Genomic DNA, 14832 nt, shown 5'->3' with positions numbered 1-14832 from the left:
CTGAGGGAGTGCTGCACTCTCGGAGGGGTAGGTACTGAGGGAGTGATGCAGCGGTGGAGGGGCAGTACTGAGGAATCTTACGCTGTCGAAAGGGGTGGACTGAGGGAGCGCTGCACACTCAGAGGGGCAACATTGAAAGAGTGCTGTGAGGGGCAGTACTTAGGGAGCGCTGCACTTTTGGCGGTGTCATCTTTCAGATGAGATGTTAAGCTGAGGCCCCATCTGGCTGTTCAAGTGATAAAAATCCCATGGGACGATTTGAAGACAAGCAGGAAGTTCCTACAATTCCCCCCGCAATCCAACACAATAAAATATGGAACATTTGGTCATTCATCTCGTCGTTATGGGACCTTGCTGTATGCAAAATGGCTGCCATTGCCCCTATATAACTGCAGCACCTGCTCTTCAAAATAGTGGACATTAAGTGCTAGGGGACATTGCTGAGGGGTGTACTAAGGTGCAACATAATTCTAGATTCTTTCTTCCTAAAAAGAAACTTTAATTATTTCAACCGTTTTTATTTGGTTACAGTTGACCTAACTCAAGCTAACATCGGAATGAGGTATCTGTTAATATGATGATACACTTCCTGATCCAGTGATAAATCTGCAGTCACACTCCAGATGTCCTATGTTATCACAGAGGCAAGTCGATCTTAAACTGCTGTGAGCTTCTTAGCTGGGAGCCCTGAGCATGTTCTCTGATCAACACTCCAAGTTCACCAAAGCTCTTTTTATGGATCAGTTAGAATTTGTAGCCTTAAAGGAACATCGCCCCACCTTAGCAACAGAATACCATGTTCTACATTCCACAGTGTAAACTCCTGCCCTTGTAAATCAGCAAATCGTCCGACATATATCTAGCGTGTGCCTATACTGTTGATTGATGAAATGTTGAATAATCTACAAACTAAAAACATTAGGTCGGCGAGCACAGCAGGAGTGAGAACGGGACTGACGGCAAGTTAGGTTACGGACAGCAGAGCTTTCGATGAACTGAAGTTTATCGAGGATGGAAGACAGGAGACCCCAGCCAGGAGAGCATTGAAATAGTCAAGTCTAGAAGTAATAGAGTCATTTCCAGCACAGAAAGTGGCCATTTGGTCCATCGAGTCCATGCCAGCTCTCCACAGAGCTATCCAGTCAGTCCCACTCCCCCGCTCGATCCCCGTAACCCTTCAAGTCTCTTTCTCTCAAGTCATTGATTGTCTCCGCTTCCACCATCCTTGTGGGCAACAAGTTCCAAGTCATTACCACCCGCTGTGTAAAACAGTGCTTCCTCAAATTCCCCCTGCCCAAAACTTTCAATCTGTGTCCCCTAGTCCCACTATAATGGATTATCCATTTCATCAGAAACTGCAGGCACATGCCCAAATCCAACTACTTGATGGTACTAGGTCTTGGAGTTTCAAGGCACTTCCCCAACATACTAATTTTTTCCTACCCTTCTCAAAACTTAATGAGTATGATTACTTTGCTAAGATGCTCACAGGCCTCTCTATTTCTTTTTCTTCTCCTCATGTGACGTATCATATTATTCAGTATAATCTATTCATAAATGCAAATGTTCAACTTTTTGGCTGTGCTTATGTGTCCTTATAGTTACAGGAAAAAACCATGGGGGAAATGTGTTTAGCTTCTGACAAGACACAGTAAGTGTCTTGTTTTATTTTGAAGTTTAAATTCGTGCCCCGTTTGCCCCTCTGCTCAGCAGAAACCCAGTTGAAATCACCATCCAAGTGTCTTTGTGGTACAACACCTTTTATATTAACATACAACAATTGTTTGGAAAACAATGGTGGGGTCAACTCTTCAAACTGTTTTGACGGCACCATTTGTGAGAAAACCGGTGGCTGTGTGTAGAGAGGACAGTAATGGGAAGGGCGGGAAAACAGACCATCTCAAAATCATAAATGAAGAAAACAGAGGATCAGCAATCTTCAATCTTAGTTACGTAGTGAAATTAAATCATTGTGCAAATGATGTAGGTGGCTTTATATTCCAAGCTCTCCTGGCACAAGTATTACAAGATTTTGTAATATGTAGAGCAGTAATCTACTGAATAAATGCCTATAATCTTCTAGTTAGTGTCACAAGTGTAACTCTTTGACAGCCTGAAAATATAAATTACATCATTTAAGGCCACAGAATACAATTAAACTTAGAAGCTTTGGGAAGACCAAAACCATTGCCTTTTTAAGGCATGGATGAGGGTTTCAGTGCCACTTAGGCAGGGGCAGAGATGAGCGATGTTCCAGAAGTGAAAGTAGACAGTCTTTGTAGTTTGTGGCTATGAGTTGGAAGCACAGCTCAGGATCACATAGGATGCTGAGGTTGCAAACAGTCTTGTTCAACCAGATACAGTGGCCAGGGTGCAGAGTTTGTAGCAGGGATCAAATTCAATGACTTAGAGCTTCTCAACGAGGAAACTGTGGTCTCTCCAAGTCTGGATGTCAGACTGTGTGACAAATCAGAAACAGTGGAGGGGCTGAGAGAGATGGTGGAACTTGATGTGTTTTCAGATAATGTTGCCAAGAGGCTGCATGTAGACGTGGAAGAGGAGAGAGTCAAGGATGGATCCTTGAGGGACTCCAGAGGTGACTGTCATGGAAGAGAAATGATTGAAAGAAAGAAAAAAACTTACATTTATACAGCGCCTTTCACAACTTCAGCATAGCCCAAAGTACTTTCGAAGTGTAGTCACTGCCGTAACGTAGGAAACACAGCAGCTAATTTGCATAAAGCAATGTCCCACAAACAGCAATGTGATAATCTTCTTTTGGGTTAGGGACAAATATTAGCCAGGACACTGGGGAGAATTCCCCTGCTGTTCCTTGAACTAGTGCCCTGGGATATTTTACAACCACATGAGAGGGGCCTTGTTTCAACATCTCATTTGAAAGATGACACCTCTGACAGTGCAGCACTCCCTTAGTGCCGATATTGAGAGTGTCGGCCTGGATTTTGTGTTCCAAGTATCTGAAGTGGGACTTGACCACAAGACCTTCTGATTCCGAGATAAGATTGACATCTTGCTCTAGAGGCTCTAACTTTGATCAGAGGTGTAAGAGTTTATGACATAAACCCATTCAAAAGAAACTCCAGTGGGCTGACCTTTAAAAGCCCCGAAACTTGGAATTCGGGCCTAAGCTTCCACGTGCAGTCAGTGCATATATCTAATAATGCTTCAGGTCATCAGTGCCCCAATCATTAAATCTGTCTGCGTGCATTGATTAAATATCTATATCACTTCCACAGGAGCATTGAAATTGATTCCTTAACTGCATGGTTTCAGATTCAGCTATGCTCTTCATCCAAGCTCTTATATCTGCACTCTTTTCCACTCCTCTTACTCCGTTCCTTGGCAGTGCCATTTTCATCACATCCTACGCTAGGCCAGTAAAGTTCTGGGAAAAGAATTACAAGTAAGGGGGCTTCTTTTGCAGATGGGGGTCTGATTGCTTGGGGGAGATGTGGGAAATGTCCGTTCTTGTCATGCTGGTGTTTGTAACTCCTGACCTGCCTCTTGGCATCATTCGGGCAACTTTACCATTCGCCAGTTTCTCTATTCAGGCTCCAAAGCTGGAGTTAAGGGCAATGTGCTGGGCAGTGGAGACTGCGAATGAGGGCGGACAACTAGTTTAAAACCATTCACATTCATTCATAAAATCTTACAGCACTGAAGGAGGCCATTCAGTCCATTGTACCTGTGCTGGCTCTTTAAAACAGCTATCCAATTAGGCTGACTTCCCTACAATCCCTGTAAATTTTCCCTTTTTAAGCATTTAAGTTACTATTGAATCTGCTTCCACCACCCTTTCAGGCAGCGCATTCCAGATCATAACAACTTGCTGCATAAAGAAATTCTCCCCATCTCCCTACTGGTTCTTTTGCCAATTGCCTTACATCTGTATCCCCTGTTACCAACCCTCCAGTCAGTGGAAATAATTTCTCCCTATTTGTGTTACCATATGCACCCACCTTACCAAAGTTGCGATTGTGCTTTGTCTGTGTGGCTGATATTACAATTCTTCGATTATTTTGAAAATTTGACCAAAGTTTTTTCTTGTGTGGAATGAGAGGAAATCTGTTTAAATTATAAATGTTGAGTTGTAAATTTCCAAAGCACTACAACATGTAAAAAGTACCGATCCCAGGTTCAATTCTCATTTTATGCTGAGGTAACTGATTGGAACCCAGGTGGTGACTGTGGGACTAAAGGTGATCTTAGTGCCTGAAGGTTCCCCCTTCTCAACTGCTATCCTCCAGTCTCTGTTGCAGATGCACACACCGGGCAAAAATAAGATTGGGTTTGGCTGTGATGTATCTCATGTAAAGGCCTGCTCGGGACTGCAAATGAAACCTGACCCGAGCCCGACAGAACCACATCCGACCTGAGCCCGACCCGGCCCGAGTCCTTTCATTTTTTCCCGCGCCCGACTCGACCCGACCAAATATAATGAACTTTATTGAAGAGGTTGTGCTCTATCTTGGATAGAATTGCTCACTGCAGACTAGTGCGGAGTGTTTCCCGCCTTGACCTCCTGGCTGTCGCTGTGTCCGACCCGACCCCGAATACCGGACCCGGAATAGCGACCGGACCCAACCCGAACCCGACACATGTCGTCGGGTTCAGGTCGGGTAGCCATGCTCTAATCTCACGGTCAGATAGTATGCCAGTCCTTTCTATCTGGACTTGCACATGGTGATTCACTTCTTGTGTAAGGTACTAAAGGAAAGGTGTACGTGTTGTACCACAGCAAGAAGTCAACAACTCCAGGAGAGAAGGAAAAGATGAAAATTGTACAAAGAAATTACCTGCATGATTGACCCATTTTGAAATGCTTCACTTGAAGTTGTTTAAGATAATCCATAGTGTTCGGTCTGTTTACCTGCCCCACAACTACAACCAGAGCATGGAAAGGAAGTTTGTGGTCAACAGTACTTCTATAATGTATTAAGAATCCTACATCTGCAGGCACATCCTCTCCAACTTTCTCCATTATAAATTCCTATGTTCATCTTTACAATGGGAACTCCCGATGTAAACCTGTCACACTGTAATTACACTCTGCTGCCAGTGGAAGTGGTGCAGCACCACCACTGGCAGCAGGTTCTAATTACATCATGATAACTTTATATAGTGTGTTCCCATTGTAAATACAAAGTGATTCTGACAACACAACCGGCCACTAACGTCATCTGGCTGCGCCAAGGTGCGCCCATGCGCAGACGGTTTCCTGATCTCTGCGCGTGCGCTGCATTCCGACTTGCCAGGACTGGTTAGCACATGTGCCGATGATGTCATCGCATGACATGTGCATCTTTGGGCAACGCGCCTGGTCGGCCTCTGCGCATGTGCTTTATGCATACAGCAATGCAACGCTAGCATATTCAACCATGCGTCAAGCTCCGCTCATTCGGCTGCTCTGCTCCCCCCCCCTCGCTGCTCTCTCCAGCTGCTCCGCTCCCCCCTCGCTGCTCTCTCCGGCCACTCTGCTGCCCGACCCCCGTCCCGCTCCGCTCCCCCCCCCCAGCCCCGGCCTGCTCCACTCCCCGTCACTTCCCCACCCCGGGCCCGGCCTGCTCAGTTCCCCTGCCGCCCCCCATCCCCGGGCCCGCTCCACTCCCCCCGTCCCGGCCCGCTCACTTGCTCTCACCCTGCCGCCATTGTGTGCTGCCATGTGTTTAGGTTAGGTTGCCTTCGTGTGATTATTTGAACAGCACCATCTTTAGTCCTGGCAGCTGCCTGAAGTCACAGACTGTGACGTTTTAGTGGCACATGCTGCATTTACGCATGTGCCACTGCAGCGCCACCTAGTGGTAGCGTTGTCAGCAAACACAGCCTTTTAAATATGGATACAGGAATTTATTTTGAAAATGTGAAAAGGATGGAATGTGTTGCTGTAAAATGGACCTGAATTATGTTTGTACACACTGACCCAATTATCCTGGGTCTAGCCCTACTTCAGCTGTATACTGGTTGTCACTCCCTGTGGTCAATGAGACGGGAGGTTGACTGGTAAATTTCAACGTTCACATGATTGCTTGTGACTTTTTTCCAGCACCAAACGGGTGGATCATTCAAATACCAGGCTGGATTCACAGATAAACAGAAGTACTGGTAAGTAGAAAGAGATCGTACAACTGCAGCTAGCCTCCCTTGGCATCATGATTATGTAGACTTTGATGTGATAGGATTGTCTAGCCCCTAAAAATATAAGCACAACAAGAATGAAATGTTCCTGTGAATTTTGTGCTTCTTGAGGTGAGAGATGCTGTTTCAGAAAGTGTCAATCTTAAGCATTCTCACATAAACTTTAGATAAAACTGTCTCTACTCTCTTCCAATAATGTGTCTCAGTCCTAAACTCAAAAGTGCCCACCCGCTGCACCATAGAATGATACAGCACAGAAAGAAGCCATTCAACTCATTGTGCCTTTGCTGGCTCTTTGCAAGAGCTATCCATTTGGTCCTACGCCCCTGCTGTTGCTCCATAGCCCTGCAGATTTATCCTTTGTAGCATGACAGGTTTACATAGGGAGTTTCCATTACATATGCAGAAGTGGGAATTTTTAATGAAAAAGCTAAAAGGAGAGAATGTGTGACTTTAAAATGGGCTCTCGATTTTGATATAGAGTAGCCAACACAGAAACAGAGCTTTGTGACTGATGGTTAATGAAAGTGGTAGTCTCTGTTCCTTTCACTCTGAGAATAAGTGAACACCTTCTGTGCACCTCTGCAGATTGACTGAAAAAAGGACAAAATAGAAACTCTGTCCTTGCTATAGTTTGATCTGGGACAGGCATAAACTTAAAGGTGAACCAAAGTGTCTTGGGGGCATATTTTTTAAAAACTCTGAATTTTTATTTGCCTCAAGAGAATTTTGAATGTTTTTTGTTAAAATGCATCAATTTTCTCTCTGGCATGGGCCACTCAGTTGGGATCCCCTCTCCCTGTACCCACCCTTCGAGGCAACATGATTTTATTGATTTATTTATTTAGAGATATAGCACTGAAACAGGCCCTTCAGCCCCCCCGAGTCTGTGCCGACCATCAACCACCCATTTATACTAATCCTACATTAATCCCATATTCCTACCACATCCCCACAATTCCCCTACCACCTACCTATACTTGGGGCAATTTATAATGGCCAATTTACCTATCAACCTGCAAGTCTTTGGCTGTGGGAGGAAACCGGAGCACCCGGCGAAAACCCACGCAGTCACAGGGAGAACTTGCAAACTCCGCACAGGCAGTACCCAGAATTGAACCCGGGTCATTGGAGCTGTGAGGCTGCGGTGCTAGCCACTGTGCTGCGCCACTGTGCTGCCCCACTGTGCTTGGGAGCATTCCCAAGCATCACTGGAACAGCAACAGACCGTCTGCAAGACACTCCAGGGTTGCCTAACAGAGCTATGGGATGGAAAATCTGTACTTCCCAAGCTGTAGTGTTGTTTCCTGTGATCTTGCAGTGCTGAGTTTCAGATATGTTCCCCTTTCCACCACCCCCCCCCCTGCCCCCCCCCCCAACGCTTTGGAGAGCCAAGGGTAGTATGACAAAAGTGAGTTGCCAGGGAAGGACATGCCACTTAGGTGTTTCCACACACCAAGGATTCCCTCCAAACCATTCGTCCCATGAGGTTGGTGAAAGATGGAGGGAAATCACAGTTCCATATATATGACAATGCCTTCACCCATGTTTCCAGGCTGCCCCATGTGGTGGGAATGCATCAGGGAGCCGTTTCCCACCCCGCCACCAAGTCCACCACCGTGGGGCTGGGAAAATTCAGCCTGCAGAGTCTAAATCAGAAAATATAAAGCATGAGATATATAATAGATATAAATCATGTACAGAAAGTGAAATAAAGATTGGGAAAGAAAGATGTGATCAAGAGCGAAACAGATAAAAGAGTCAGAAAAAGGAAAAAATAGATTTTATTTCAATTTTATTTAAACCTCCAACAATAATTAATTTCTGAAGGAATGAGACACCACACTTGTAAAATTAAATTCCCAGGGTCAGAGTGGTTACTTGGCAGTAATTATCACATCATGTTGTTAAAAATTCCCTTACACCTGAAGGCACAAACCCTAACTTTTTCTGCCATGTTAAATGGGTAACTAGTGGGTAAGTACAGCAATTTCACACCCTCGCATGGATTTCAATGCCGAGTCTATCGGTGAGATACAGTTATAGCATAGTCTGTGAAGGCGCAACTTCTGGATTTCCGCATTTAACTGTGTATGTGCGTATTCTGCAAGTTGCTGCCCTATTTACTCTATGATAACGGTTAGCTTCACCGTTATTCTGATCGCAAAATCCAGGTCATTAATTTGTGACAAAATGTGCTTGAACGTAACTACACATCAGGATTCAATTCTGTATTCACGTTGCAAAGCAGTACAAGTTATAGAGAGTATTATAAACAGATGGAAAGTCACTCAGAGATAAGCCAGGAGGTTCTCAATGTGTTGGATTTCAGTTTAAATGAAGCCAGAGATCAGGCTGAGCAGGGCTGCTCCACCGAATGTGCCTTGTAGATTATTTGTAGATAAGTGTAAGGTGGTACATTTTGGTAAGAGGAAAAGGAAGGTCACATGTTGGTTGGATAATTTGAGTCCAAGTGCGGTGGAGGAGCAAAGGGATCTGGGAGTACAGATACAAAAATCACTAAAAGTAGTGACACAAATTAATAAGGCCATGAAAAAAAGTAAACTAAGCACTGGGATTCATTTCTAAAGAGAGAGAATTGAAAAGCAGGGAAGTTATGTTAAACTTGTATTAAACCTTGTTCAGATCACATTTAGAGCGAGTGGCAGTGGCCCTGACGGTGGGCCAGAAAGCCGGGGGCAACACCACCTCAGCAGTTTCCAGGAGACCTGACGCAATTCTGTGCCCATCAGGCAATTAACTGCCTGGCATCAGGGCTCCATCTGGGCTAACCGAAGGGCTAGCAGCTCTTCAATCCCAGCAGTACCACCGACAACATTGGCCACTGCTGGGACTGCACCCGGCTAGGACCAGCCAGCATGGAGGAGGCCCTGGAACCCAGGTAAGTGGGGTTGGGCTTGCCAGAGCCAGTCAGGCGGGCCCCGGCGAGTGTGGGCGGGGGGCGGAGGGTGTTTCCACAGGTGCAACCCTCCGTGGGCCACAGTGTGCCTGATCAGGAGGGCCCTCCCCCACCCCTCCCCTCCCCCGAGTCCACAGGAAGCCTGCCAACTTTTACTGGGCAGTCTTCTAACGTGGAGGAGAGCATCACCCCCCGCTCCCCCACCACTAATAGAATATCAATGGTGGCGGGAAGATGCCCTTAAATGGCCATTAATTGGCTACTTAAGGGCCTCAATTAGCCTCTGACAGAAAGGCCGCCCTCGATCTTCCCTGCTGCTGATAAAATTGCACAGCGTCGGGTGGGTGATGTGCACTCCACCCCCCCCACCTTCCCTCCCAATTTTAAGGCCCTTTGCTCCCCCTCCTTGCCTCATAGCCTGCTCCCAAGGGGCACATTAAATTCTGCCCTTATAGTGCTGTTTTGGTCCCAATGCTATAAAAAGGATATAGAGCACTGGAGAAGTTGCAAAAAAGATTTACAAGGAAGAAACCAGAACTGAAAGGTTATTCTTATCAGGAAAGACTGAACACGCTGGAGCTCTTTTCTTGAGAAAAGAGAAAACTGATAGGGTAGACACAGAGAAAATGTTTCTGCTTGCGGGAAAGACTAAAGCTAGAGGCCATAAATATAAGATAGTCACTATTAAATCAATAGGGAATTTAGCAGTAAGTTCTTTACCCACAGAGTAATGAGAATGTGAAACTCGCTGCTACATAGGATGTTTTAGGTGAATAGCTTAGTTACATTTAATGGGGGAGCTGGGTAAGTACATGAAACAGAAAGGAATAGAAGGTTATGCTAATAGGGTGAGATAAAGTAAGGTAGCAGGAGGGTTGTGTGGAGCTTAAACATCAACATGGACTAGTTGGGCTGAATGGCCTATTTCTGTGCAGTACATTCTATGTAATTATTTCGTGTAAGCTTTAATCTGAAATGTCGTTGAAGATTGTAAGGATTACAGTCTCACTACCTCCAGGATCTCTGCTGTCCGGCTATACTGGCCAATGCAGAGTGAGAAAAATCGCGTTTGCACGAGCAGCACTCAGTAATAAGTGTCAGGGACAGTGTTTATGTCTCAACACTGTACGCACTGACATTCTTTCTTCTGTTTAAACCCCAGCTTGAAAGTTAATCCTTGTTCTGTTTGGTGTTTGCGCATCCAGGGGCTGATGATAACAACCTGAACTCCATCTTCTATGAGCACCTGACGAGATCGCTGCAGCAGAACTTGTGTGGTGACTTGATCCTGGGTCGCTGGGGAAGCTACAGCACGGGCGACTGCTTCATCCTGGCCTCTGATTATCTCAACGCCCTGGTTCAGTTGATAGAGATCGGCAATGGCCTAGTAACCTTCCAGCTCAGAGGACTTGAGTTCAGAGGTGAGCTCTGGAAGATCTGAGTCATAGTAAAATCAAAGGGGTACAATATTTGAGTCATGACATGTTGGCAAGTGTAGCAGGCTTGGGAGGAACTGGTGACTTGATTCCCAAAGCTCTCCACCACTGGGGATTTTTTTCACCTCATGCCTGGATCTGATGTAGTCTAATTGATGGGGATTGATTGCTGTGATTAGTCAACAACTCCATTATTGCTGGATCACGTGAATACCAGAATGGTAGTGGGTCAGCCATGCCTCAGTGGGTAGGATTCTCACTTCTAAGTCAGAAGTTTGTGGATTCAAGCCCCACTCCAGAGTCTTAAGCACATAATCAGTGCAGTAATGAGGGAGTGCTACACCTTCACAGGTGCTGCCTTTCAGATTAAACATTAAACTGAGGACCTGTCTGCCCTCTCTGGTGGACTGAAAAGATCCCCACAGCACTATTTTGAAGACGATCAGGGGAGTTCTCCCCTGTGTCCTGGCCAATATTTATTCCTCAACCAGCATCACAAAAAATAACAGATTATCCACTCATGTATATCATGGTTGTTTGTGGGACCTTGCTGTGTTCAAATTATAGCACTCCCTACATTCCATCAGGGATTACAATTCAAAATTGGCTCTAAAGCACTTTGGTATGTCCTGAGGTCGTGAAAAGCGCAATATAAATGCAGTCTTTCTATGTCCTTACATAAACATCCAATTATGTTTAAGGATGACTATATTTTGCATTCTGGTAATATTTTGCAGACATCTGCACAAGTAGCATGGGTATTTGTCATGGCTACTAACCTCAAGCTGTCACTGAGACTGCTTTGCCTTTGGTTTAATTATCACATTGTAATTTAATGGTAAATTACATGATTTCAAGTGCTTCTGACTTGACAGATAAATAGTGGATGCTTTACCAAACTTTTAGATGCAGTGTTTTATTCCGGGATTCCATGTTTAATTATTTTATGTTCACTTGCTCAAACATAACATTAATTTTTTTGTGATACTGAGGCTGCACAGATTAGTGCAGAGCAAGATGAAATGTTCGAATTTAGTACCTTCACTGAATGGTCTTTACTGTTAGGTTTTAGCTGTCTGGACATTTAATATCTTATCTATTCATGGTCTTGCAGAAGAACGAAGAATAAAAAGATAATGTAAAGATATAAATACACTTTGGAGTGATTCTAAATCAGGGTTGTGTGGTACCGGGACATTTTAGTATTTAACTGCATCCACGATTAACAATTTTAAATAAAGCATTTCAACCTTTCTGCCTGAATGCCCCACATGTACATAAAAGATTTAGGGGATGAAGGTCTTGACACCAAATGCTGGTGAATCTGGTAGAGTTGTGCATTGGAAAGACCATGGGTTGATCTTAAACTCGTCACTGGGGTGTAAAGCTTGCGATACGGATTAGGCTGCCTGTGAGAGAATGCTCCCCAGTCTTCAGTGGCGAGATGCTGATTTCACCATCACTGTTTGCCAGAGTGGGTCACTGTATCTCCCCACCCCCGGCTTTATTCAGTTGTGACGCTAGTGCAGATTCTAACCCAAATAAATCAAAGTTGTCGCTGTGGTAATAGTCCAGTCTGTTTTAATTTCGCTGTGGTTGCAGATTTCCGTGATGTAAATTTATGCACACTGGTGAGAATGTGGATGCGAATTCAAGTGGAATTGTATTCAAATTGCACATGTTGGCACCATGTCAGGACCCCTGGAAGATTAGAAATTAAAGAGCAAAGAAACAAAAATGTCTTCAGAACAGAAACTTCTATGTGAAAGTAAAAAAAAACCCTTTATAAGGAATCACGAGAAAATATTTGCAGTAACACAGGGCAATGGAATATGGGGAGAATTGATAATTAATTAATGATGTCAGTTTAGGAGAGGACCAGGGAAAGACCGACAGAGATAAGTGCCTTACTCCTGTGTGTAATATGCACTAAATGGAGCTGTCAACATTTGAGAAAAGTCTGGAGTGACATTTTAAGAGACCATTATCAGACATCAAACTAACAGCATAAGAATTTTTATATTCCACTAAAGTCAGCTTAACTGGTCATTCATCTCATTTGCAGTTTGTGGGATTATGTGTGTGCAGTTTGGATTCTGCATTTGCTAACATACCAGACTGGAGGTTTAAAAGAAATTTATTGATTATGTAAGCATTTTGGGATTTTTTTTGAGGAAGCAATAAGATGCTGTATCAATGCAATTGTTCTTTTTATATACAAGACTGCATTGGATTTTGGGAGGGGAGATCTGCTTCACTATTGATCAGAATATGTAATTTCATTGTGACAGTTAACATGTGAATGGAAAATGTACGGTGCATATTGTATGGCATATCTTGTACGATATACTTGTACCATATATATTGTACAGTAAATAGAGTGCATATCGTACAGTACATATTGTATGGTGCATATTGTACAGTATATATTCAGTGCATATTGTATGGATGTATTGTACGGTACATATTGCACGGGATGCACTGTGTAGTGCATATTGTAGTATGTTTACTATATGGTATGTATTGTATGAGATATACACTACATACTGTATGGGACATGTATGTGATGTATTGCACAGTATATATCGTTATGACCTCAGTAGAGACCGTTAACTTTAAAACAAGAGATACGAACTACCCAGACCGATTAAAGAATTACACAAAATTTCACATTTTAAGACTCTTACTGTAACAACTAAACTAAAAATCAACATTAACAAAACTGTACTTAGGTAGCTAATACACTAAATTACAAAGAAAGGTAATTCCCATTAACTCATTAAAACCCTTAAAAACCCCACACCACATTTATACATTACACAGTGTTCTCAGTGAATCGGTATCTTTGCAGTTAAAAGTCCCAAACTCCTCCCAGTTGCAGTGGGTTTGATCTCCTAGTTCTTCTCAAAAACCAGTGTCCTCTTCGCTCACTTCCTCTGAGTACATTTGACTGGACTTCCGTTAATAAGGCGATCTCTGGTGACCCCTTTGATCTTTTTTCCTCCGCAAACCTCACTGTCGAATAGGGTTGAAGTCTTAGTAGGCTTTCACTGTATCAGTGTTCTGAAAACAGATGTTGTCTCTCTCTCTCTCTTCTGAGTCTGCCCCTGCTGGTCTTCCTTTCTTCCTTACGAGCCTCCAAACCTAGGAATGCCTGTTCAAATAATCCAGAATTAAAAGTCAATAGGTGTTTTCCTTTTACAATATTCAGAGGGGAAGGCAGTGGCATAGTGGTAATATCACTGGACTAATAATCCAAAGTCCAGGCTAATGCTCTGGGGACATGGGTCGAATCTCACCAGTGCAGATGGTGAAATTTGAATTCAATTAATAAATCTGGAATTTAAAAACTACTCTAATGATGACCATAAAACCAGTGTTGATTGTTGTAAAAACCCATCTGGTTCACTGATGTCCTTTAGGGAAATCTGCTGCCTACATGTGAATCCAGACCCACTGCAATGTGGCTGACTCTTAAATGCCCTCTGAAATGGCCTAGCAAGCCACTCAATTCAAGGGCAATTAGGAATGGGCAATAAATACTGGCCTAGCCACATCCCACAAATGAATTTTTAAAAAAAAGAGTCTATCAGTCTGGCCATAGCAAAACCACTTGGGCCTCCTTTGTTTCCAGGTGTTAGCAAATGCAACTTGAATTTGCACTTTTAGAGTCCCTGGCTCTCAGACTCTGGGAGACCGAAACCCATCGTCCGTCAGGTGCTACCCTGTACTCTGTTTTCAAAAGGTTTCTTGTGCTCATGATAACCAAGACCATGCTTGTTTCTGGGAAGACTTGGTGTGAGGTCACATGTCTCCTCCAAATCCTTCTTACACTGTATTAAAGTTCACAGTTTTTAAAATATAATCACACTACAAAGTCCAGCGTTCATAACAATATTGTGTGGTTTATATTGTACAGTACATATTGTATGAGATATATATGTAGACAGATTTTGGAAAGATGTAAAGGTAACAGGGTTGTAGTGGTGGGTGATTTTAACTTCCCCTATATTGACTGGGACTCACTTAGTGCTAGAAGCCTGGATGGGGCAGAATTTGTAAGGAGCATCCAGGAGGGCTTCTTGAAACAATACGTAGATAGTCCGTAGATAGAGGGTTCCGAAGAAGGGTCACTGACCCGAAACGTTAACTCTGCTTCTCTTTTCACAGATGCTACCAGACCTGCTGAGTGGTTCCAGCATTTCTTGTTTTTATTTCAGATTTCCAGCATCTGCAGTATTTTGCTTTTATTATACGTAGATAGTCCAACTAGGGATGGGGCCGTACTGGACTTGGTATTGGGGAATGAGCCCGGCCAGA

General features: G+C 43.8%; 1 protein-coding gene across 1 annotated transcript in view; it reads left to right on the top strand.

The window, feature by feature from the left end:
* LOC137366750 (pecanex-like protein 1) overlaps positions 1-14832 on the top strand; it is a 329693-nt gene that overhangs the window by 219841 nt on the left and 95020 nt on the right. The window contains exons 23-25 of the mRNA XM_068028407.1: positions 3295-3424; positions 6065-6123; positions 10282-10497. Of these exons, the coding sequence (XP_067884508.1) occupies positions 3295-3424; positions 6065-6123; positions 10282-10497 (405 nt within the window). The remainder of the gene's footprint in view (positions 1-3294; positions 3425-6064; positions 6124-10281; positions 10498-14832) is intronic.

The sequence above is a fragment of the Heterodontus francisci genome, chromosome 3 (assembly GCF_036365525.1).
Source record: "Heterodontus francisci isolate sHetFra1 chromosome 3, sHetFra1.hap1, whole genome shotgun sequence".
In the NCBI taxonomy this organism is placed as follows: Eukaryota; Metazoa; Chordata; class Chondrichthyes; order Heterodontiformes; family Heterodontidae; genus Heterodontus; species Heterodontus francisci.
The sequence above is the reverse complement of the archived record's forward strand: the minus strand, read 5'-3'. Positions and strand labels throughout refer to the sequence as shown.